The sequence below is a fragment of the Muntiacus reevesi genome, chromosome 1 (genome assembly GCF_963930625.1).
Source record: "Muntiacus reevesi chromosome 1, mMunRee1.1, whole genome shotgun sequence".
NCBI classification, from domain to species: Eukaryota; Metazoa; Chordata; class Mammalia; order Artiodactyla; family Cervidae; genus Muntiacus; species Muntiacus reevesi.
Genome location: NC_089249.1, coordinates 285,356,133 through 285,382,915, shown reverse-complemented (window position 1 = coordinate 285,382,915; position 26,783 = coordinate 285,356,133). Strand labels below are relative to the sequence as shown.

General features: G+C 41.5%; 1 protein-coding gene across 1 annotated transcript in view; it reads right to left on the bottom strand.

Moving 5' to 3' along the window:
• The window catches only part of CAMK4 (calcium/calmodulin dependent protein kinase IV), a 240,192-nt gene that overhangs the window by 60,905 nt on the left and 152,504 nt on the right, over positions 1 to 26,783 (bottom strand). The window contains exon 5 of the mRNA XM_065936986.1: positions 5,400 to 5,472. Within this exon, the coding sequence (XP_065793058.1) occupies positions 5,400 to 5,472 (73 nt within the window). The remainder of the gene's footprint in view (positions 1 to 5,399; positions 5,473 to 26,783) is intronic.

Below are 26,783 nucleotides of genomic sequence, written 5' to 3'. Positions count from 1 at the left end.
CTATAAAGAAAGCTGAGAGCTGAAGAATTGATGGTTTTGAACTGTGGTGTTGGAGAAAACTCCTGCGAGTCCCTTGGACTGTAAGGAGATCAATCCAGTCAATCTTAAAAAGAATTGGTCCTGAATATTCATTGGAAGGACTGATGCTGAAGCTGAAACTCCAATACTTTGGCCACCTGAGGTGAGGAACCAACTCATTTGAAAAGACCCTGATGCTGGGAAGACTGAGGGCAGGAGGAGAAGGGGACGACAGAGGATGAGACGGCTGGATGGCATCACTGACTCGATGGACATGGGTTTGAGTAAACTCCGGGAGTTGGTGATGGACAGGGAGGCCTGGCGTGCTGTGGTCCATGGGGTCGCAGAGTCGGACATGACTGAGCGACTGAACAACAACAACAAAAGGGTCAAAGACAGCAAACGTAGAAGATTCACACTGATCCATTTAATTCAGAGGACTTCATTTTCTCAAGATAGAGAATACTTCAGCTTTGGGGCAGACGGCCGGTACCGGAGAGCATGGAAGTAAACCTCACGGTTCCATCCCAGGCTTCAGCAGGTCATCAACGGAAGACAACACGGACAGCGTCGGCTGAGTCTGACCTGGTGACCCTACGGTCCTTGCAAAGAAGCACACTTGCAAAGCAGGATCACCGTTCACCTCCAAACCACAACACTCTGATGCTTCCCACTCAGTCATTCTCCCTTAAAAGGGGATCGCTGTCAAAGGAATCTTTCCAGCTTTTGATATTATTATCTTTGCCAATAATGATGTACAGAAACATTCCATACACTAGAGAAAAATACCTCCTTCCCAGGCATTATTTTTAGATCTCCAAGTTCTCAATACTGAGCTATAATTTTCAGAATGTAGGTTTTTTTTGCTCCAACTTTTCTCTGATAAAATGTCTATGCTATGCCTGAGCCACTGATCTATTTTATTCTATGTTTATAAATAAAATATATTAGAACATTAACAGAACTGTATGTTATTTCTTCTCTGATGAATGTAATCTCTCAATTCTTAGAAACTACATTTACTTTTTACCAGTAAAATTCTCATTATAATATTTTAATGCCTTGAGCCTTGCACGAAAATTGATCCTCCAGAGATCAATGCTCAAATGGAAGTAATAAGAAACAAAATCTCCCCAGAAAAAAATAAAATATCACAGGAACTGACAAACTCAAACAACAAAACCACCCACATTTGCTGTTCTAGTCTCTCAATGCTTATGAACTCCTCAGAAGAATCTTTTTATTGACAATAAGTGGATGCAAGCAGGAACAACATTCACAAGAACAAGTGCCAGAAACGAGTTTATTGTTAGTAATCTTAAACCTCACTGTCCCTTTGAATCATACTTAATCCTGATTTATCAGTATGTGTGGGGCTTGCTGTGGTGCAGTGGTAAAAAATCTGCCTGCCGATGCAGGAGATGCAAGAAATGCAGGTTCGATCCCTGGGTTGGGAAGATCCCCTGGAGAAGGAAATGGCAACCCGCTCCAGTATCCTTGCCAGGGAAATCCCATGGACAGAGGAGCCTGGTGGGCTGCAGTCCACGGGGTCCCACAGAGTCAGACACGACTGAGCGACTGAGCACACACAGACAGCATGTGGTTGTGTGTTTGACGTTCAGTGGAATTCAGTTTTAGAAAAGTGTGGCACCAGTCTTTTGTCTAGGGGTATGCCCTTCATGTCACGTTTAGATGGATGGAAAATTATGCAATTTGCTCTGACACATCACCATTATTAGTATATACTCAAAAGTTTATTTAAGAGTAAGTTCAGTATCTTTTACTTCAAGTAAAAAGACATACAACTTAAAGTGGCAGAAATAGTGAGAGGTATCAAGCAGGAGAATTTCAAATGAATTCTCTGCCTTCTTCATCATAGTTATGTTTCTCTTCATAATTACAAGACAGCAAAGCAGTTCCCAGCATCATAGATAGACTCCAAGATGACAGTAAAGAGGAGAAAAGACCTTTTTGCCCTTGGTTCTCCTTTTATTAAAGGGAAACTTTTCCAATAGTTCATGAATAGATGGCCCCTCAGAACCCACTGATGAGGATTGGGTCATATGCCCTTGGCAGCAAGGGAGGATGAGGAAAGAGGTTCTAGCCCTTTCCATCTTTATAAAAGTAGACTGGTTCTGTCAGCAAGGAATTAGAGGTTGGATGGAAGAAGGCTTAAATGTGTCAAACAATGTAAAATTGAATAACATATACATTGCCCTTTATAAACACAGATAGTAAGTTTTTAATGCTGCTGTGTTTGTTTTTATTTCATTGACCTCTAGAACCATTTCACACACATTAATGAAGACTATGAAAACTTTAAAGAGTCTATGAATAGAGAAGGAGAAGGCAATGGCACCCCACTCCAGTACTCTTGCCTGGAAAAACCCGTGGGTGGAGGAGCCTGGTAGGCTGCAGTCCATGGGGTCACACAGAGTCGGACACGGCTGAAGTGACTTAGCAGCAGCAGCATGAATAGAGACAGAAATTTTGAGAATTAATTTTTGTTTTTAAATAACTTACGGTACCATTGATTAAGGTACTGTCTCTCAACTTTGCCTTTTACAGCCCTTTGTGCAGCTGGACTGGGTGACAGCCACACTCCTCCTCGCTGGTCTCCGTGTGACTCTGAGTTAGGGCACCAGGGAGACGGCGGAGGCGGGACGAGGACGGAGGCACTTGCTCCCTTTCTGAGGCTGCCCCGTGCACTTTTGAAACACTTCATCCCTTGCAGGGGCAGGTCCTTTGGACAGCAGCCATTGTTTCCAGCGTGTCCAGCACTCACAGAACCAGTCCTGGGCCCCTCTGCAGTGACTCCACACTGGTTGGCGAGAACACTCTTCTCAAAGGTCTGAGGGGCAGCTTCATGGGCAGCTCCTCTGAGCTCAGAAACAAGACCCCAGCCCAGCCAGGCAGTAAGCCTTCACACAGGACTATAGCGCCCCTCCTTTAAACTTCTAAATTTTAATCATCCAACCTCTTTATTGGGTTTCTCCAGTCCAAAAAGAGGCTGCGTCTTGAAGCTGCTACCTCTACAATATATCAGCCCAGTGTCCCCTTTTGTCTTTCCAGTTCTTCAGTATCTAGCGCTAATTCTTTATCTTAATTCTAACAGGCTAAATTTATTTCTTTTTAGGGGAGATTACAGATTTTAAAAATTTAACAAAAGGAACTTCCACTATTTCATCCTTTTTTGCATCTTTATAATCGTGTTCATTTCCTCTTTCTTCGATATTCAGATACCACATTTGTCCCATAATCTTAAGGGCTTAGATGACTTTGTTTGCCACTCTTCATGCCTACCACTATAATATTTAAAACAATTCAAACAAAATAATCTATTTTTTTAAGATAGCAGACATATTTAATATTTCTTCAACTATTTCCTTTTATTTTGTTAAATTCACTGTACACTCTATATTGCAAGTTTCTCCAGGCTCCAAGTTCATGTCTTTGAAATTAATACATGCCCAAGAGAACTGTGGTTAGCAAAAGAGAGAAGGCAGCATCAGGGGTGGATAAAAGAGAATGATGGTGATTTTTCTGAAAACAGAGGAACAGTATGATATCAATGGTAACAAGGAAAGGACTAGAGGTGGCAGAAATAGTCAGCTACCAGAGGAGATTAAATATTCCCTGGTTATCTCTAGAAGTAAATAGAAAAGAGGGCGCTAAGCTTTGGCCTTGTGCTTTATGACAGGTGACATGATGACCCCTCCCAAAAGTCCAGACTGACTAGACTGTTTAACTTGGGACAACCTGGAATTTATTTCAAGAGGCTGAGTACTCAAGAAGGCTTAAAGACTGCACTTAAAGACTGACTGAATGAATTCAAACCCAAAGGGGAAACATCTTTCATATTCACTGTAAAAAGCTTTTAAAAATGCTATTTAAAGCTAAAAAGCAGAAGAAGCAAGATTACAGTTACACAAATAGTGTGAAATATTTGGGGCAAGAATTGAGATGAAGTAGGGGCGAAGAGAAGGGTTTTAAGGTTTGTTGCCTAAGGGGTATAATTATACTTGCAATATATTTCCCAAGAACCTTTACATTTTCAACTTCTGTGGGTTCAAAAACCAGCATAGATACAGTCTTAAAAGTGTGTGATTCAGAAGAAATATGAGATATATCAATGATTACTTAGAGTTCCCAATTGTCTTATTTTTTATAGCTCTCTATAGCCATGTAGCTGATAGTAAACTATTTCATAAATGTCAGCTACTGCCCACAAGTTTTAAATTGCTTCTTTCTACCTGTGAAACATTAAGGAAAATCACTTTAACTTTTTTCTCCAAGTTAACCCTTATTTTCAGCAATCAGAGAAAATTTGATTTTTATAAAACTTCTCTCAAAGAATGTTTGACTTGAGTGTAGTAACCTGCTTCCTAAACTGAAGCTCTGTAGAGCTTTGTAGGTAAAATAATACAGCTTTTGTTTTAAATTTGTTCTGGCTTTAGATTCAATAAAAGGATCACCAAAGTGCCCAAGGATGTACTGCTGCTGCTAAGGCGCTTCAGTCGTGTCCGACCCTGTGCGACCCCACAGACGGCAGCCCACCAGGCTCCCCCGTCCCTGGGACTCTCCGGGCAAGAACACTGGAGGGGGTTGCCACTTCATTCTCCAATGCATGAAAGTGAAAAGTGAAAGTGAAGTCACTCAGTCGTGTTCGACTCTTCGAGACCCCGTGGACTGCAGCCCACCAGGCTCCCCCGTCCCTGGCATTTTCCAGGCAAGAGTACTCAAGGATATACTAGACACCACTAAATATATGGGAAGATTTTCACCAATTGAGTCTGTTTTTTCTAGACAAATATTCCCCTACTAATTCAATACAATTGAACTCAAAATTACATCTTGTGTGTGTGTAAATATGGGTGCATGTTTCCATCAACTTATAAAGCTTTATTCCAGTTTAAAGTGTTAACATCCTTCTTCTCCCTTTCAAAAAATTGTCAGAATTTATTCTCCTAATTTACTCATTTCTTTTCTTGAAAGAAAAATCAACAATCGCTATTCTCTAAGGTTTATATTTATCTCTTTGAACCTTTTCCCACTTCCTTATGAAACAACAAAAACAATAAAGAGAAAAATTCAAGAAATGCAGAGAGAAAAGAACAACCATAGGCACCAGAGTCTGATCTTACTCATAAAATCAGCCTGGAAATGAGTCTTACAAACTTACGGCACTACATATGAGGACTGCATCTTTCAGAGCCTGAGTGATCAACAGAAAATAGAAGTTTGTTCAACATTTTCTAGTGAGTATTTCATACAGGCTTTCTGTGGATTTTATGGTTTGTCACTGAAGTACACTTCTTAAAGACGCCTCTGTAAAAGGAAGACATGACCGAGTCACACTACTGCTGTCACCCCATACTTACAGCAACTGCCTCCAAGATCTGTTTGACAGCATCTGCAGCATCCCGTTCACTATAATATCCCTTTTCCACAATCCTAAAAAAAACCATGAAATGCTTCTCAGACACATGCATTCAATTGAGCAGATGTTAAAAGAAGTTAAATTAACGTTAAAGAAGATTTATCTAAACAATTGCAGCAGGCTACCATAACATGAGGGGGAAGATTTCCATAAGTTGCCAATCTAGAAGTCTTTAGGTTTATTTAGGAAAATGGAAAACATTTATTTTGCCTAGGCTTGAAGTATCCATACTGTTGTGGACAAAAAATTCTTTTCAAATTCTGTGTTGCAAATAATTTTAAACCTATAACAAGTAGACAATATATCATAAACCATCTCATTTAATTGTCACACTGCTTCAGCAATTATTAATTCATGGCCAATGCTGCTTGATCTATCCAATTCCTTTCCCTCCTCCTCTATTATTTTAAAACAAATATCAAGACATCATATAATTTCATTAACAAATATTTAAGGAGGTATCTCTAAAAATAAAGGATTTCTTAAAATCATAACTACAATGCCATTATCATATCTATAAATGACAATTCCTTAATATTATCAGATATGCAGTTTCAACTTTCTAATTGTTTTCAAAATCAGTTTGTTTGAATCAGTATCAAAATAAAGTCTATGAACTGATTGGCTGATATGTCTCTTATTCTCTTTTTATCTGCAGCTCCTCTTTTACACAGCCTCACTCTCTCTCATCTGCTTTTCTTTTCCAAATAAATGACTCGCTCCTTTTGCATAGACTTTGGACAGACATTTTCCTTTGAAATTAAAGTCTTTTCTTTTTTTTAAGAATTTTCCTAAATTAGAATGTTTCATATTTATTTTCTTCCATTGCTTTGGATTTCTTCTTTGGGGTATGCAATTACACACATATAAGAGTTTTCTGCACAAAGAATGAAGGGATGGAGCCAAAGCAAAAACAACACCCAGCTGTGGATGGGTCTGGTGATAGAAGCAAGGTCCAATGCTGTGAAGAGCAACATTGCATAGGAACCTGGAATGTTAGGTCCATGAATCAAGGCAAATTGGAAGTGGTCAAACAGGAGATGGCAAGAGTGAATGTCAACATTCTAGGAATCATCGAACTAAAATGGACTGGAATGGGTGAATTTAACTCAGATGACCATTATATCTACTACTGTGGGCAGGAATCCCTTAGAAGAAATGAAGTAGCCACCATGGTCAACAAGAGAGTCCGAAATGCAGTACTTGGATGCAATCTCAAAAACAACAGAATGATCTCTGTTCGTTTCAAAGGCAAACCATTCAACATCACAGTAATCCAAGCCTATGCCCCAACCAGTAATGCTGAAGAAGCTAAAGTTGAATGGTTCTATGAAGACCTATAAGACCTTTTAGAACTAACACCCAAAAAAGATATCCTTTTCATTATAGGGGACTGGAATACAAAAGTAGGAAGTCAGGAAACACCTGGAGTAACAGGCAAATTTGGCCTTGAGTACAGAATGAAGCAGGGCAAAGGCTAACAGAGTTTTGCCAAGAGAGTGCACTGGTCATAGCAAACACCCTCTTCCAACAACACAAGAGAAGACTCTACACATGGACATCACCAGATGGTCAACACTGAAATCAGACTGATTATATTCTGTGCAGCCAAAGATGGAGAAGCTCTATACAGTCAGCAAAAACAAGACCAGGAGCTGACTGTGGCTCAGATCATGAACTCCTTATTGCCAAACTTAGACTTAAACTGAAGAAATTAGGGAAAGTCACTAGACCATTCAGGTATGACATAAATCAAATCTCTTATGACTATACAGTGGAAGTAGGAAATACATTTAAGGGACTAGATCTGATAGACAGAGAGCCTGATGAACTATGGACAGAGGTTCGTGACACTGTACAGGAGACAGGGATCAAGACCATCCCCAAGGAAAAGAAATGCAAAAAGGCAAAATGGTTGTCTGAGGAAGCCTTACAAATAGCTGTGAAAAGAAGAGAAGCGAAAAGCAAAGGGAAAAAGGAAAGATATTCCCATTTGAATGCAGAGTTCCAAAGAATAGCCAGGAGAGATAAGAAAGCCTTCCTCAGCAATCAATGCAAAGAAATAGAGGAAAACAACAGAATGGGAAAGACTAGAGATCTCTTCAAGAAAATCAGAGATATCAAGGGAACATTTCAGGCAAAGATGGATTTGATAAAGGACCAAAATGGTACGGACCTAACAGAAGCAGAAGATATTAAGAAGAGGTGGCAAGAATACACAGAAGAACTGTATAAAAAAGATCTTCACGACCCAGATAATCACAATGGTGTGATCACTCACCTAGAGCCAGACATCCTGGAATGTGAAGTCAAATGGGCCTTAGGAAGCATCACTACAAACAAAGCTAGTGGATGTGATGGAATTCCAGTTGAGCTATTTCAAATCCTGAAAGATGATGCTGCTAAAGTGCTGCACTCAATATGCTAGCAAATTTGGAAAACTCAGCAGTGACCACAGGACTGCAAAAGGTCAGATTTCATTCCAATCCCTAAGAGAGCCAATGCCAAAGAATGCTCAAACTACTGCACAATTGCACTCATCTCACACAATAGTAAAGCAATGCTCAAAATTCTCCAAGCCAGGCTTCAGCAATATGTGAACCGTGAAATTCCAGATGTTCAAACTGGTTTTAGACAAGGCCGAGGAACCAGAGATCAAATTGCCAATATCCGTTGGATCATCAAAAAAGCAAGAGAGTTCCAGAAAAACATCTATTTCTGCTTATTGACTATGCAAAAGCCTTCGACTGTGTGGATCACAATAAACTGTGGAAAATTCTGAAAGAGATGGGAATACCAGACCACCTGACCTGCCTCTTGAGAAATCTATAAGAAGGTCAGGAAGCAACAGTTAGAACTGGACGTGGAACAACAGACTGGTTCCAAATAGGAAAAGGAGTACGTCAAGGCTGTATATCATCACCAGGCTTACTTAACTTATATGCAGAGTACATCATGAGAAACGCTGGGCTGGACGAAGCACAAGCTGGAATCAAGATTGCCAGAAGAAATATTAATAACCTGAGATATGCAGATGACACCACCCTTATGGCAGAAAGTGAAGAGGAACTAAAAAGCCTCTTGATGAATGTGAAAGAGGAGAGTGAAAAAGTTGGCTTAAAGCTTAACATTCAGAAAACTAAGATCATGGCATCTGGTCCCGTCCCCTCATGGGAAATAGATGGGGAGACAGTGGAAACAGTGTCAGACTTCATTTTGGGGGGCTCCAAAATCATTCTGGATGGTGATTGCAGCCATGAAATTAAAAGACGCTTACTCCTTGGAAGGAAAGTTATGACCAACCTAGATAGCATATTAAAAAGCAGAGACATTACTTTGCCAACAAAGGTCTGTCTGGTCAAGGCTATGGTTTTTCCAGTGGTCATGTATGGATGTGAGAGTTGGACTGCGAAGAAAGCTGAGCGCCGAAAAATTGATGCTTTTGATCTGTGGTGTTGGAGAAGACTCTTGAGAGTCCCTTGGACTGTGAGGAGATTCAACCAGTCCATCCTAAAGGAAATCAGTCTTGGGTGTTCACTGGAAGGACTGATGCTGAAGCTGTAACTCCAGTACTTTGACCACCTCATGCGAAGAGTTGACTCATTGGAAAAGACCCTGATGCTGGGAAGTACTGGGAGCAGGAAGAAAAGGGAGCGACAGAGAATGAGATGGCTGGATGGCATCATCGACTCGATGGGCATGAGTCTGAGTAAACTCTGGGAGTTGGTGATGGACAGGGAGGCCTGGCGTGCTGTGATTCACGGGGTCGCAAAGAGTCAGACACGACTGAGCGACTGAACTGAATTGAAGAGTTTTTCTTCTTTATGGGCTCAAATAAACAAAATAAGGAATGAAAGGGGAGAAATAGCAGCAAATACCACAGAGATACAAAAAAAAAAAAAAAAAAAAAAAGAATACCATGAACAGTTCTATGCCAACAACTTGGACAATCTAGAAGAAATGGAAAATTTTCTAGAAACAAACCACCAAAACTAAATTAGAAACAAACCCTTCAAGACTAAATCAGAATGAAATAGACAATCTGCACAGATGACTCAGTAGTATTAAAATTGAATTTGTAAATAAAAAAAACTCCCAGCAAATTTAAGTCCATGGGGGAGATGGCTTCATAGGGTAATTCTAGCAAACACATAAAAGAGAATTATTATCTATCCTTCTCAAACTGTTCTAAAAAATATAAGAGGAGGAAAAACTCCAAAATATATTCTAAGAGGCTACCATAACCCTCTTACTAAAACCAGACAAAGATAATACAAAAAAAGAAAATTATAGACCAATATCTGATTAATGTAGGTGGAAAAATTGTCAACAAAATATTAGTAAACCTAACTCAACAATATATTAAAAGAATCATACACAATGATCAAGCAGGATTTATTCCAAGATGCAAGGATGGTTAAATATTTGCAAATCAATGAATGTGCTGCACCACATTAACAAAAGGAAGGATAAAAATCACATGATCATCTCAATAGATGCAGCAAAAGCATTTGACAAAATTCAACAATCATTCATTATAAAAAAAATCTCATCAAACCGTGTAGAAAGGGAACACATCCTAAAATAACAAAGGCCATTTAAGACAAATCCACAGCTGGATTACAAAATCCAACATTACATTCAACAGTGAAAAGCAAAATGCCTTTCCTCTAAAATTAGTAACAAGACAAGGATGTCCATTCTCTCCACTTTTACTTAACACATTATTAGAAATCCTAGCCACAGAAATCTGACCAAAAAGTAAATAAATAAATAAAAGGCATCCAAATTGGGAGGGAAGAGGTAAAATGGAACTTCTTGCAGATGACATGACACTCTATATAGGAAGTCCTAAAGCCTTCACAAAAAACTATATGAATAAGTGAATTCAAGTAAGTTGCAAGATATAAGATTAATATACAGAAATCTATTTGCTTTTTAATACACTAATAATGATCAGAAAGAGAAAGCAAGAAAATAATCCTGTTTAAAACTATGTCTGAAAAATAAAATACCTAGGAAGAAACTTAACCAAGGAAGTGAAAGAACTATACTTGGACAACTATAAAACACTGATGAAGGAAACTGAAGATACTACCAAGGAAGGAAACTGAAGATACTACAAAGAAATGAAAAGATAGCCCATGTTCTGGGATTAGAAGAATAAATATTGTTAAAATTCACAAACTACCTAAAGCAATCTACAGATTTAATGCAATCCCTATCAAACTACTCATGATATTTTCTACAGAATTAGAACAAATTATCCTAAAATTTCCATGGACTTATAAAAAAATCCCAAATATACAAAACAATCTTGAGAAAAAAGAACAAAGCTGGAGGTATCATGCATCTTGACTTCAGACTATACTACAAAGCTACAGTAATCAAAACAGCACGGAGGTGGCACAAAAGCAGATGCATAATCAATGGACAGAATAGAGACTGCAGAAATAAAGCTACATGTCAATTAATACATGACAAAAGAGTCAAGACACAGAGTTGAGAAAGGAGAGTCTCTTTAGTAAACGCTGCTGGGAAAACTGGACAGTTACTTGCAAAAGAATGAGATTTGAGAATTTTTCACACCATAAAAAATTAAAAACCTCAAAATGGATTAAAGATCTAAATATAAGACCTGAAACCATAAAACTTCTAGGAGAAAATCTAGACAGAAAACTCTTTGACATAAATAATAGCAATATTTTTTCAGATCTGTCTCCTAAGCAAAAGAAATCAAAGCAAAAATAAGCAATTAATTAAGCTTAAAAGCTTTTGCATAGCAAAGAAAACCACTGAAAGATGAAATGCAAGGTGCTGAATGGGAGAAACTGTTTATAAATGATATGACCAATAAGGAATTAATATCCAACATACATGGGCCTCCCAGATGGTGCTAGTGGTAAAGAATCTGCCTGCCAATGCAGGAGATGCAAGAGACTCGGGTTTTATCCCTGGTTTAGGAAGATCCCCTGGAGAAGGGAATGGCAACCCACTCCAGTATCCTTGCCTGGGAAATCCCATGGACAGAGGAGCCAGGTGGGCTACAGTCCAGGGGTCACAGAGAGTCAGACACGACTGACAGACCGCGCACACACGCACCCAGTGACGCGTATGACAGCTCATGCAAGTCAGTATCGGAAAAACAGGCACCCTGATTAAAAAACGGGCAGACGATCAGAACAGACTTTTTGAAAGACATACAAATGGCCAATAGGTCTATAAAAAGATGTTTAACATCACTGATCGTCAGAAAAAAGCAACTCAAAACCATAGTGAGATATCTCCTCATGCCTTTTAGAAAGGCTATCATCAAAAATCCCACAAATAACAAATGTTGACAAGGATGTGGAAAAAAGGGAACCCTTGTACACTGTTAGTGGGAATGTAAATTGGTAGAACCGTATTGGACAACAGTATAGAGGTTCCTCAAAAAATTGAAAATACAACTACCGTACAATCCAGCAATTTCACTCCTGGGTATATATCCAAAGAAAATGGCAACACTATTGAAAAAGCTACATGCACCCAAGTGTTCACAGAAGCACCACTTGCAATGGCCAAGACATGGACGCAACCTAAGTGTTCGTCAACAATGAGTGGGTAGAGATGTGGTATACAGGCATAACGGAATGCTAATCAGCTGTAAAAATGAATAAAACCCTGCCATTTGCAACAATGTGAACGGACCCAGAGAGCATTATGCTTTGTGACATAAATCAGAGAAAGACAAAATACTCTATGTTATCACTTATATGTGGAATATAAAAATAAAACAAACTAGTAATGTACATAACAAAGCAGAAACACATTCACAGATAGAACAAACCGGCAGTGCACGTGGGGAGAGGGGAGCAGGGAGGTCACGGGGAGACTGGGACACGGACGCGCGTGTACACAGCAGACGCGCAGCAAGGGCGCTGGCGCAGGTAGGCAGATTTTATGACAACGTTAAATGGACATAATCTATAGAAATGCTTAATCACTATGTTGTGAAACTAAAACTGCAAATCAAGTACACTTTAAGGAAAAGGTTTTCTACTTTGGATTTATATTGTTCTTTTTTCTACAATTTTCTTAATTTTAGTTTATTTTGCATTAACTTATAATTTCATTCCTTTTCTGGGCGTATGCTCCCACCATGCTTTCACTGCCTGAAGGGACCCTATTCTACTTCTTGTTTGCTATCTTCTTATAATCATTTTGTTTTAGAATTAACTAAGCCATTGCTCTGTTGCTTATTTTTAAGGGAAATTTGTTCTCAACCTTTTTACAGAGTGATAAGCCAGGATATCTATTCCGGTGTCACAGCTCTCGACTGTATAGTTAATTTCATAAAGCCTGCAAAGTCTGGGCCTCATCCTTTCTAAGATCTCTTCTCTGTCTGGAGCATTCCCTCGCCTGTCCTCTCTGTTCTGATTACTGAACTCTCTTTCCAGAAGCTTCTCCTAAATGCGTTTTCTCCCCCCGCCACCCTCCAAAGAGCTTTAGATATTAATTTCAAGAGTTCGTAGGGCCTTGACTGTAGCAGTCTCTTCAGACTTTACTGTGGGTGTCGCCCTTGCACGTCTCAGAAATCTGGATGCCAGAAAGCCCTTAGCCTACTGCTTATGCTGGCCCATCCTGCTCCCAGTGATTTGGAGATTTGAGTGTTCTGTTCTTAGTTCCATCACATGCACTCTTGCTTCCTCTGCCCCTTCTTACATAAATGCTAATACCATACAGCTCTTCCAAGCTGTCATTATTTTGTTCTCACTCATTCATATTGTAGGATCACAGAGATACTCTGCCACCTGATTTTGCTATAGATATTGTCTGTGAGGTTTTGGTTTTTCCATTCTGTCTAACCTTACAGGGATATTTGGGAAGACTAAAAAACAACTTTGTAGTGGTTTCTATCTTCCCAGAATTTTAAGAGAAAACAATTTTTTCTTTTGAAAGACTGTAGATTAACAACTTGCACAAGATGTTTTCAGCTGAAAAAAAGTTTGTGGAAAAGACATCTGAAAAAGGTCAATTCAAAACATAAAAGAGACACAACAGCAAAAAACAATTTTAAAAACTGTTGAATTTTTGTAATTTAACATTGTAATTTTTCTTAGATGTTTAGTATCTCAAATAGTATAGTTATTCTTCAGAAATACTTTCTTTTTTTAATATTGTGGCAAGAAGTTTAAGTTCTCAAAGTATCTGATGCTATATTTTGAAAATGTTTTCAAAACAGGGCATGATCAGAACAGATATGACAAAATAAAAATATTTATTAAAAGAACATACCTCAATGACCATAATTATTAGGATTCATAAAAACTATATTGATGGGAAGAAATTAATTACTTTATTTTCTTCATGCAGTAATTCTGAACACTGCCAAAAAAAACTCATATCTTTTCAAAGAATGAAAGATGGAATATTCTTCCTAACTTTATTTATTATTTATTTATTTTTATTTTATTTATTACTATTATTTATTTTTTTATTTATTATTAGATACCTGTTATGCACCAGGGTCAAATAAAATGTAAAGACAGATTACAATACTCAGGGGGTTATTATTAACTGGTTCTTAAAAATAAATTTTCACATGATATTTCCTTACAAGAATACGAGTTTTTCCAGTTCATGACTAAGTTATATAATCTACTTATTAAAATTTTAATTGAAACTATACTTGAACTATACTCTCTGACTGACTTCCTGAAGAACTGACTCATTAGAAAAGACCCTGATGCTGGGAAAGATTGAAGGCAGGAGGAGAAGGGGACGACAGAGGATGGGATGGTTGGATGGTACCACCCACTCAATGGACATGAGTCTGAGCAAGTTCTGGGAGTTGGTGATGGACAGGGAACCTGGCGTGCTGCAGTCCAAGGGGTCGCAAAGAGTCGGACACGACTGAGTGACTTAACTGACTGACTGACTGATACTGTCTGAATATTTTTAAGTGGAATATCCCCTTAAAAGGGGAAAAGAAGAACTACTGTGTCAGAGGCAGCAGAGAGTTCTGACTACCATTACCTCGCCCTCTGCATTCCTCTCTAAATGTGGATTCTGTGGCATCAACCAACACAAACGTAATTAGTGTGTCCTCGGGGGGCTGCACCTGCTTGGTTGGCCCCAGTCCTGTTTAAGGAAGGACGCTGTTACACAGATGATGGAAAAGAATGGCTGATAATTAACTTTTTTGCTATCTCCCATTCTGCACAGAAGAGGAGAGAATCAATTATCTCTGGCCCTGCAAAAATCAGCGTGGACTTTCCCATAGTCACTCAAGACTAGAGCTTTACCACGACTTTGGGATACCCCTCCAGGGGGCACAACTCATGGCTTCGTTTACACAAGAACTCTTTCCGGGTTAGTACAGAAGCAACCTGCACAACCATGAGTGGCCTTCCTGAGAAGAAACCCTCCTTGTCTGTTAAATATACGTGAATTCGTATGAGCATCTCCACCCCTTAGAAAAGAAGTGCTTCACTCACTCACTAGAATTTCTTCTCTATAATTCATTATGATGATGTTTATGAGTTTTCATTTTGATATAATTAAGGGTTAAGGGCCTGTGTTCAGAACATGTCCTTGTGTGAATGTCTAGTGACTGGCTCGCTGGAGGAGGGAATTTACTTGGGAGCTGTTTTCAGATAGTATAAAGGGAAGAGCAGTGGTTGTAGAAAGAATAATGAAACTTTCACTACTTTTCTATACTATATATTAAAATAGCAATATACTTCATCCAATTAATGAAGACGATGCATTCTAACAAAGGTATCCATTTATTTATTTATTCAGTAAAGATTATGGAATGACCACTGTGTGCTAGGCACTCAGTGGTAAACCAAACAAGACTTTTGCACTCAAGTGGCTTCTCTTGGTGTAAGACGCAGACAACAATCTACAGTGTGCTAAATGTGTGACAGATATCAGAGGGTGGCCTGGGAGCTCCTAGAAAGGGCAGACAATTTATTCTGCAGGCCATGCAGGGTGAAAATGTATTCCAGAGGTGGCTCAGACCTGAAGGACATACAGGAGTTTTCTAGCTGTCGGGAGGATGGGAGCTGGGGGTGGGATACATGCAGGGAGAAGCATGGGACCGGAGAGCGGGGAAACCGTTCTGAGAAACAGGACCAAGACTACAGTGAGAATTAGATCGTGAAGACAGGGTAATGATATTTAATCAATACTTCAAACTGTCAAATGTGAGCCCGTACTTGCTGGAATTAGCAAAGAATACGATTTGGGGGCTTCCCTAAGCGGCTCCGTGGTAAAGAATCTGTCTGCCCATGCTGGGGACACAGGCTCGACCCCTGACCTGGGACGATCCCACCTGTGTCGGAGCGACTAAGCCTGTGCGGCAGGACCGCCGAAGCGCACACACCCGGAGCCCGCGCGCCGCAGCCAGCGCGCCGCCGCAGCGAGCCCGCACCCGCACCGGGCCGCCGCGCCGCCGCAGCGAGCCCGCACCCGCACCGGGCCGCCGCGCCGCCTGCAGCGAGTCCGCACGCCGCCGCAGCGAGCCCGCACGCCGCCGCAGCGAGTCCGCACCCGCACCGGGCCGCCGCGCCGCTGCAGCGAGTCCGCACCCGCACCGGGCCGCCGCGCCGCCTGCAGCGAGTCCGCACCCGCACCGGGCCGCCGCGCCGCCTGCAGCGAGCCCGCACCCGCACCGGGCCGCCGCGCCGCCGCAGCGAGTCCGCACCCGCACCGGGCCGCCGCGCCGCTGCAGCGAGTCCGCACCCGCACCGGGCCGCCGCGCCGCCTGCAGCGAGCCCGCACCCGCACCGGGCCGCCGCGCCGCCGCAGCGAGTCCGCACCCGCACCGGGCCGCCGCGCCGCCTGCAGCGAGCCCGCACCCGCACCGGGCCGCCGCGCCGCTGCAGCGAGTCCGCACCCGCACCGGGCCGCCGCGCCGCCTGCAGCTGCCGAAACGGCCGCGCGCCCGCGGGCACCCAGCACGACCAGAGACAGGCGTCAGAAACGCGCAAGAGCGGGCCTGCCCGAGGAGGCCGTGCACAACGGAGAAACCACCAGCACATCCAGCACCACAAGCACACGTCCTGCTAAGGTCTGTACCGCCGAGAGGCATTAACCCGTGTCAGAAACACCTGCAGAGCGGACACAGGGCAGGAGCAGAAACGCAGGGGCCTCCCCAACCCCCGGGACTCCGCATACCAGAGCTAGGCTCTGCTACAAAACCCACCTGCTTCTCTGCCAGGCGCCTGCTGCTAAAGAAATTTTGTTCTCACTTGATTGGTTCATCAGAACCAACAGCGACAAGTTTCTGAAACTCGCTCAAGTTTAAGTGTTTAATAAGTTGAGCTATGGCCGAGGCCACTCACAACTGACGGGGAAGAGCAACAGCGAGGAACTTCTCAAGCTGCAAAGGCAGGTTTGTGACGGAGATAAGGCTGTGGGTGAAGACACTGGTGAGCAAGCAAACGGAGGGGAAACCCTGCGACCTTTCTCTCTGGAGCATGACTATAGTAGGTGTGTTTGGTCAACAGCTTCTGTTGGGTATTGTGGCAAACTTCTTAGCCTTCTCACTAGACTGTTGCTTTGATCACCCATGGAGCCTTCCTGCAAAGCTGTTCATAGTAGGCAGTCAATAAATATTTGTAGAATCAGTGTTAATTGCTAAGTAAATGGATGCCAGAAAGATTTCATACTGTGGACATTTGCCTATGTTCCTTATCACGCAAAAAAAAAAAAAAGCATCAAACCGGGAAGGGATACTCAGCCGCTGCAAGCAACTGTCCTCGGATCCAGAGGGAGACCAGCCATACACACGCTTCCCAAAGGAAAACGCGATGGACAGAAACGTTACTGCCCCTTTTAGGAACAAGCTCAGTCATGCAGTTTCTAGATATTATAGTAACAAGGATCTTTCTAGACGTGTATTTTGAACAAATCAAAATGTAATGGAGCAGGGCCCTAAGCCGCCTTCCGAGGACAGGCCCTCCCCACAGCCTCGGTGGAGTCCTCTCTGAGGGAGGCAGCAGCATCTGAGGCATGCTCCCTGCTGCTTTACTGATGTGAAGCCTCTCACCACCAAATGGAAGATGTTAACGACCTGATGACCGTGAGCGCATAAGCCTGGGCATGTGTTAACCCCTGTGACGCTGCCCTGTGACCACATTTATCTGCCACCTGGAGAACTGCGCAGGGCTGATCACAAAGCCTGTGATCCCTCGCCTGGCTTTTAAAAATGCCTTGCCAAATCCCTTCAGGGAACTCAAGCTTGGGGCTTCCTTAGAACATGAGCCACCTGTCTCCTGCATGGCCCTGCAATAAACCTTTCTCTGTTCCAAACTCTGACATTTTGGTTTGTCTGGCCTCACTGAGCAATGGGCAATTGAACTTGCACTAACAAAAGTGACTCAATTCAGTAAAACAGAGCACTTGTTTCATGAAGCAACAATAACAATTCTTACCAAAAATTCAGTTGAGATTTCAAAAGAAAATGCCCAAGAAACCAAACAACGTAAATACAGTTAAAAATTTACTGTGCTCAGTTGCTCAGTTGTGTCTGACTCTTTGTGACCCCGCAGACTGTAGCCCACCAGGCTCCACTGTCCATAGGATTCTCCAGGCAAGAATACTGGAGCGGGTTGCCATTTCCTCCAGCGCATCTTCCCAGTCCAGGATCGAATCCAAATCCCTTGCATTGCAGACGGATTCTTTACCACTGAGTCACTAGGGAAGCCCAATTACTAGACAGAAATATATAAATTTTGCTTCACTTAGCAATCTAGGAAACTGAGCTATTCAGGGCTTCCCTGTTGGCTCAGATGATGAATCTGCTTGCAATGCAGGAGGCCTGGGTTCAATCCCTGAGTCAGGAAGACCCCATGGAGAAGGGAATGGCAGCCCACCCCAGTATTCTTGCCTGGAGAATTCCATGGACAGAGGAGTCTGGTGGGCCACACTCCACGGGGCTGCAAAGAGTTGGACACAAATGAGAGGTTCAAAATAGAATGGTGTATTTATATTTTTTTGATGCACGGATATGAGAATACATTTACAGATGTAAGAGTTGGACCATAAAGAAGGCTGAACGCCAAAGAATTGATGTTTTTGAACTGTGGTATTGGAGAAGACTCTTGGGAGTTTCTTGGACTGCAAGAAGATCCAACCAGTCCATCCTAAAGGAAATCAGTCCTGAATATTCATTGGAAGGACTAATGCTGAAGCTGAAGCTCCAATACTTCGGTCACCTGATGCGAAGAGCTGACTCATTCAAAAAGACCCTGATGCTGGGAAAGACTGAAGGTAAAAGGAGAAGAGGGTGGCAGAGGATGAGATGGTTGGATAGTATCACTGATTCGATGGATATGAACCTGGGAAAACTCCAGGAGACAGTGAGGGACAGGGAGGCCTGGTGTGCTGCAGTCCATGGGGTCGCAAAGAGTCGGACATGACTTAGTGACTGAACAACAACAAAGACCATATGAGTAATTAGTGACATATTGTTTTCACAAAATGTTAATTTACTTATGTAACAAATTATAACTGAGAAAATTAATATCCAAGATAAAGAGATATCATAAAAATAAGAGACCACAAATTCATTAAAAATGAATTTTATGAGTCCTCTTATACAAGGTCTATTTTTCATCCAGTTTCTTTAGTGCCTCTTATAAAACAGCACTACAAAATACTGTTGATGAAGAAACAATCCTCAGAAGCTACACAAGGGAGCCTAACTCGTTTTAGTCAGAACTTTGATACCTCATTATAACCATGTGCTATTAGACAAGAGGCCCAGATAACTAGATGCTCAAAAAACAACTGAATGCCATCATAAAAATAACTCTGAAATACTGCAAAAGCATAAGATAGCTTTCCGGCACTAACCTCAAAATAAGGGCTTCACTTGTAGCCCAGTCAGTAAAGAATCTGCCTGCAACACAGGAGATGCAGGCTTGATTCCTGGGTCAGGAAGATCCCCTGGAGAAGGAAACGGCAGCCCACTCCAGTACTCTTGCCTGGAGGATCCCATGGACAGAGGAGCCTGGTAGGTTCCCAGTCCGTGGGGTCGCAAGAGTCGGACGCGACTTAGCGACTAAACCACCACCAACCTCAAAACATGGTTTAGACTCACTAATTAAGTACTGGCCAGCTTGGCCTGTGTAAAGGAACTGCCTGGCACAAACCACAGAACAGAGATTGGTGTGCCACAGCCTCCTCCAGCAGTCTGGGAGCGCCTACTGGACTGTTTTTAGAGTGTTTTAAAAAATATACTTAAAATACATGGGGTTACAAAGGAAACTAATTATGATGAATTATGCTTGTCAAATACATTTTGATATGTGGTAGAATAATAAGACTTACTGAATTAGATAACAAGGTCTAGTGACATATCTTAATAACTCACAGCTTCAAAAAACTGATGAGCATAAACACTGTTTTGAGATCTCTGGAACAACTAATGTGATACAACAATATCTGTGATTTCAATGAATGACAAAGTCACAGGCAATGCAAATACTACCATGATTTGTCACCTACACAACAGTAGGAAGAGTTTATAGCTTTATACAAAATATACTAGATTTCAGATCATTTTCAAAGGTCCAGGACCAAGTAATTTATATCTATGCTGCACAATTTCCTGTTGTCCCATCGGAAACTGCTAAATACAAAATCTCTGCTAGGGTTTTAATCACAACGCCAACCCAAAAGGCTGCCTGGGGTCCCAGTTTCTGCGGGGCTCCCAGCCACCAGCAGGCCTGGGCACAGGGACCCCTGGAAAGGGGGCACCGTGTCACCCCCAGCTCCCAGGCCGCGCCCCACGGCCCCCGCGGGCCCCTCACTCTGAGGCTGCCCCCCGCCCCACGGCCCCCGCGGGCCTCCCTCCTCAGTGCCTCCAAGTCCACTGTTTGCTCCTGGCCCACGTGCTCTTCTTCCCCAGGACTGGGCCTGTTGATCTTCTCATCATTTTAAACGCAGGATGAGAAAACACAGGCAATGCCTCTTTTTCTCTATGGATCTGCTTTAAATATGACTCTGTACATTTGCTCCTGTCACCTTAATTGCTGCAGATTGAATTGAGCTTATCTCCAGCCCAGCAGTTAGCACGGGCAACGCAGATGAAAAGCTGTAATCTGATCAGATCCTGAGGCCCTCAGACTTCCCGGCACAAAGATTAGGAGCCCAACTGCTCTCCCCACCAACGGCAGCTTTTTCTTAAATGGAGATGCTATTAGATGACTGTAGGTTTATGTGGGAAACACACTGGCCTGGTAGGATGTGCGCTGAAGGATCAAACACACAGGGTAAAAAGCCCCAAATAATATGCTTCCGAAATCAAGTCCTGAGGGCTACCAGGATAAATCATGCCGCTACACACAGAATTATATTTAAATGAATTCTGCTGTACCTTGCGTAAATCCACCACTCCTAAGCTTCATTCACGCTTTTTCTTATTTCATTCATGGTATCTTTGTCTATATTGCTGCTTTTTCTATGACTCTCCCAAAAAGTATTAAATTCATATGCTTAGATAAACAGTGTCACAGGGCATTACCAGTACCTGTTAAATCTGTAAGCCAGGGAGAGAGGGAGGGAACCATGGATCACTGTGGGCGCTGGCCAAGGTGAAAATGAAAAGCCTGACTCAAAGGTATATAAATTGGCCAACAGCATAGAGTATATTCAATCATCCATCTGACGGACACAGTGACTGCTTTGCTTTCTATCAGAATAGCTTCCAAGATGGACCCCCACCCAGCATGTTCTGCATTGGACATCCCTCTCCCATCTCTCTGCCCTTCACCTACTGATTTCCTATTTCCTACTTAAGATTCAGCTCAAAAGGCTTTATTAGCTCCATGAAGTCATTTCTGGCATAGAAGATCCCTTTAATTTGTAACCAATGGACTGTGTTTATACCCCAGTTATAGCATTTATGAATCCTTACAGCCAAATTTGTGACCAATCCATAGTAAATGCAAAGTACTTTGTGATAGGTTTTCTCTGTACTACTGATTCTTATCTTTGTATTTTTATCTCTTGCTCTCCTTTGTTTTTTTAAAACTTGTGACAGTCTGGTTGTCTCTATAAGCTCCAGTACACATTTTTGGAGGTGATGGTAGTATTACAAATAGTATTTGGATCCCTATTAGTTTTATTTTCCCTATTCTAGACTGTGAGCTCCTTGAGAAGGATGAAAAATTCCTCTGGTTAACAAGGTGGGGTGTGTGTGTGTGTGTGTGTGAGAGAGAGTCGCTTAGTTGTGTCTGACTCTTTGTGACCCAATGGACTGAGAAGAGAATATAGTGGGTAGTGAATCTGATATAGCAGGATGAGGCCAGACTATAAGGGGTTTTTTTGGTCATGTTTAAAAGCACTTACTTGAACTAAAAGTAGTAAGTAGCCTTCCTGGCTAAGCTGTGATCAAATCTGTGCTTTAAACATTGATGGATGGACGAAAGTGAAACTAACACCAGTAGGAGTCTACTGCAATGGCAGGGAATGTGAAGGCTCAAAAGGCCAGAAGCAACGGGAAGAGAGACACACACGGTATATACGAAAGAGGCACTGCTTTTCGTGGGTGAACAACCCTTTTATGTGACTCTAGACCTCATTCCCTCAGGGTCTTCTCTGGGATGTTGTTCCAAATAAAAGTCCCTCTCAGATCTCTCCTGCTTCCCTATCCAGTAGGCTCCTTCCCATCAGCAAATTAATGTGTTACTAGTATGCCAGTTTAAAACAGTAACTAAGCCTCCATTTATCCTATGTCTCTTTCTACTGCCTCACTTATTTTTCCCTTTATAGTCAAGCTTCTGAAAAAGTAGACTTTAAATCTACTCCAAATCAAAGAACGTTTTGTTTATATGTAGCCAGATAAAACTGCATAAAGAGAAGATGTATTTATATATACAGAAATATACACACATTAATGGTTACGTTAAGCCACACTTAAGCAGAATAAAATGTTATGTCACTAATTTGAAGTTTCATTTTTAAATATTAAGAATACTGGCATTTGCTTACATAGCAGCAGTATGGTATGTTAGAAAAGTCATATACATTGGAATCTGACATACTAGAGTTTAGTTCCATTTAATTATTGCTGTTGTTATTAGATCCACTGTAAACTGAGTGACCTAATGACCTAGACCTCTCTGATCCTCAGTTATCTGGTCTACAAAATACATATATCAAGGCCTACGTTGTATATGTGTTGCTGCTGAGAATTAAATGAGATCATGGTTAGTAAAATGCTTTGCCACGGCCAGGACCCCAAAAGGCAGTCAAAAACGGCTCTCATTATAGTGACCAGTTGCCCTTTCAGACAGTAAGACTTTACAAACCTTCTTGCAACGTTAGTCTTCACAAATTCAGATGTGTTCTGAGTTTGGTTAACCATAAAACTAACCATGACACAATTCCATGAAGACTGGAGAAAAGCCCTAATGTCCATTTCTAGGATTTTTCCCTAATGACAGTGTCCTGACAATTCCATTTATTTCCACCAAGAGCAGAGACCCAGGAATGCTGAAGCAGAAATGACTATCAGGACTGAAATACTAGGGACTCTGTCAGGTAATTAATGAGCTAAATGCATAATCCCCAAATATAACCACTACTTCTCCTGCATATTGACAAGTGATTATTTTCTTGCAAGAGAATATTTTCAGTTTGGGGAAATGAAAAACAAGTTCTAGTCAGACAGATATGAGTTTCAGGCCTGACTGTATGACCTATCAATTTCTACAGTTTGTGGTCTTAATAAAAATGAGAATAACAATGGCTTAGAAAACCTGAAAGATGACTGAGTGACTTAAAGACTTTTTTGCACAGGACCAAGCAATACAAGGCCACGTGGCTTCCCTGCTGGCTCAGATGGTAAAGCGTCTGCCCTCAATGCGGAAGACCCAGGTTGGATCCCTGGTTTGGGAAAAGCCCCTGGAGAAGGAAATGGCAACCCGCTCCAGTACTCTTGCCTGGGAAATCCCATGGATGGAGGAGCCTGGTGGGCTACAGTCCACAGGGTTGCAAAGAGTCGGACACGACTGAGCGACTTCACTTTCACTTTTCAAGCAATACATCAGGGATTCTCCATAAACAAAACAAACAGCAGTTTATTCTCTTGTAAATAATTTGAAAGGGGCTAACTGGATTTAAAAAGACAAAGAGGCCATATGGGGAGGAAGAGCTGGACCAGAAGACAGACCGACTGCTTATCTGGGGAAGATCACCTACCATCCTCAGGTTCCACATCTGTGGAGTGGGACAGTGCTTTTCATCCTGCTTGTCCCAAAGGGTTGGCATAGAAGAGGAAGACACACTGCTGGCTGTGAAAGGACTTTTCAAACCATATGTACTGAATTTTTGCTCTCAGTAGTGGTGCGGTGGACAAGCCTACAGCTAAGAACAATGAAAACAAGCTAAATAAAATATAAAGTATACTTGAAGACACCACAGAGCTCACCAAGAAAGTGAAGGCTTTAGGAGCCAAGCTCTAGAAGAGAAGAAAAACACAGAAAAGCAACCTGATATCTGATGCTTATGCTTTTTCTTCAAAGGAATTAAAAGTCAGCAGCTGACAGGCCAGCTTACAAAGGAGAGGGAGCAGAAGCTGGCATTTAGGATCTGCCACGGAAGGGGGTCCTCGGCAGAAATCCCCTGGCTGCAACCGGGAGCCTTACAGGGCAAAACCTGTGAGTGAGAGTCGACAAGAAACAGATCTGCTTTCAGGAAACCCAGCTTTGAATCAGTCAAGTGATCTGTTGTTTACCTTAACTGCCTACTGAAGCAAAATAAAATTTGCTTTTTTGAGGCAAGAGCATTTAAAGCCTCAAATTCTAAAACCTTTTACACATAATGTTTGGCATGTGAACAAGCATAGCCTGGCAAGCAAAAACACAAGGAGAAAGCAGAAAAAAGACAAATTTAAAAATTCACAAGATATTCTGATACTAGAGTTAGACAAAAATCAGGAAAAGAAAACAATAAAACATTAAAAAATTTTAATTAGAAGACCAGAAGGATACTGCTGAATTAGTTGCCTTATAATACAATCATTTTCTGGAAAAAAAAATGGAAATTTACTTTTAAGCAATCTCATACCTTATCCACTTGAAAAGTTCAATAAATTTATAAGAATTGTAACTAGATTGAGAAAGATGGAAAAGAAAAGTTTCTGGAGATTTATTTCATGATATTGTAATTTTGTGCAGATTTTTTTGGGGAATTTCCTTGAGCACAAAATATCACTGATTTTATTCCAAAGCCTGTAATCCATTGCCCCATGCAATTTACTATTCATATGCTACATGAAACAGCAGATTTCACTTGTACTTATCAGGTTTAGGTTTTTAACAGCAACATAGATCTTTTGCTAATAAAATACAATCATATACCGTTTGAATACAATGGGCTAATATAATTATCTCTTCATCAATTGCTCCATTAGTTCATTCATTAGATATTATTAGAGTCATCATTAGACCAGGAATGAATTTATGTTATTACAATTAAATAAATTTGGATTTTGACCTAAGTACAGGAAAAAGAGACCATAGTATGATTTTGATCTCTCAGGAAAGAAAGCAATAAGTGGATAATAATGCAGGATATATTTTCAGTTTGACCCAAATTAAAAGATAACTGTAGGATTAAGTAACTTATGGAGAAACCACATTCATCTCAGATATGGCAACAGACATGTGGACAACTTTCGGAGGGGGGTGGGGAAAGTCTATCATCTAAGACCTCTACAAGTTTATAGAGTAGTTGGTTGAGTGCTTTACTGGCTGGCTGCCATTCTTTAGATGTCTTCTGCTAATCTGAATATTTCATTCATTTATCATTAAAAATGAAATTTATTGACATTTAGTCTTTCATTCTTATCTATAGCTGAATTAATTCTATTCCATCAAAATCAACTAGACTACAAGATAAGAGACCCAGAAAGGCTGGGGAGAAGGGGAAGAGAGATCCCTATTTCCAAAATGACTGAAACAAACAGATGTAAGAAGGTACACAGCAAATACTATTTACTTAATTGTGAAAATTCCTGTCCTGGAATTATTTACAAAGAACAGGAAGTTTCTCTCTGGTAGACCACAATTAGCAGGGAAATATGTCGGTCTTCCTTAGGGAGACCTCACGGCTCCAGAGCCAGCAGGATCTAACTGTAATTTGACTCTATCAATGTACCTGAAGAAGGAATATGTCCATGAAAGAGTGAGCTAACGAAACGCTGAGAAAGGACAACTATGGACAAATTTAGGCAACATCCAAATGAACTAGTCCAGAAGAGTCTTGACTAAGCACAAGGGAACACGATGGTTTTAAGACAAAGCTGTCCTTACAGTGGATCAGAGTGTCCCAGCTTCCTTAGCATCACGCAACAGCTTCAGATTTGTTCTGAGGTTCAGAGAAGTTAAGCAAACCACTCTGAGTCAGGATTTACAACATGAGTCCAAATGATTATAAACCAAATCCCACAAGAAGTGTATGTGGAGGCTACCTATGCTTACGTATCTCAGGTGATTCATTTATCTGTAAAGAATGAACACAGTCTAAATGCTATAATTTTAAAAATCTGGTTATTCACATAACCTGTTCTAAGGAAACTTTAATATGCATCTGAGCAAAATTATCTATCTGTTGAAGATATATATGTGGCTCCAATCAAGGCCATTTTGCTCCTTCCAATCTGAAGGTCAAAATCTGCACTGTGTAACATTAAAAGCAGACAGACCTTTGAAAATGGAGCTTCCCAGGTGGTTCAGGGGTAAAGAACCTGCCTGCCAATGCAGGAGGCATGGTTCGATCCCTGCATCAGGAAGATCCCTGGAGAAGGAAAGGGAAAACCACTCCAGTATTCTTGCCCGGAGAATCCCAAGGACAGAGGAGCCTAGTGGGCTACAGTCCATGGGGTCACAAAGAGTTGGACAGGACTTAGTGACTAAACAACAACAGTGAAAAGTGTGAAGACTTCTGCAAGCTCTTGAAGAGGCAGCAAATTTAACCGGGTGGAGCTGGGGAGGGGGGAATGGGGGGCATGCCTTTCTCCAGCACATTCTAAACCTGCTTCCCTTAGGCATCTTTCTCCTCAGAGGCCACTCACTGCAGCAGCTGTTCACTACTCATCCATGCAGCAACTATTTACTGAGAATTTACTGCGCTCCAGGCATTCAGGCTACATCAGTGGTCCTCACCCCCTCTTCTGCCTTCGGTCCACTTCTCTCTTCACCCATTCTTCAACCAATAAGATGTTTACACCACAGAAACTGCAGTTTCTTAACATTTCTAATATAAGCCTACTCAGTTCCTTTGTCTTCCTCCAGATTCATTTTTGCTTAATTACCCTGATCAG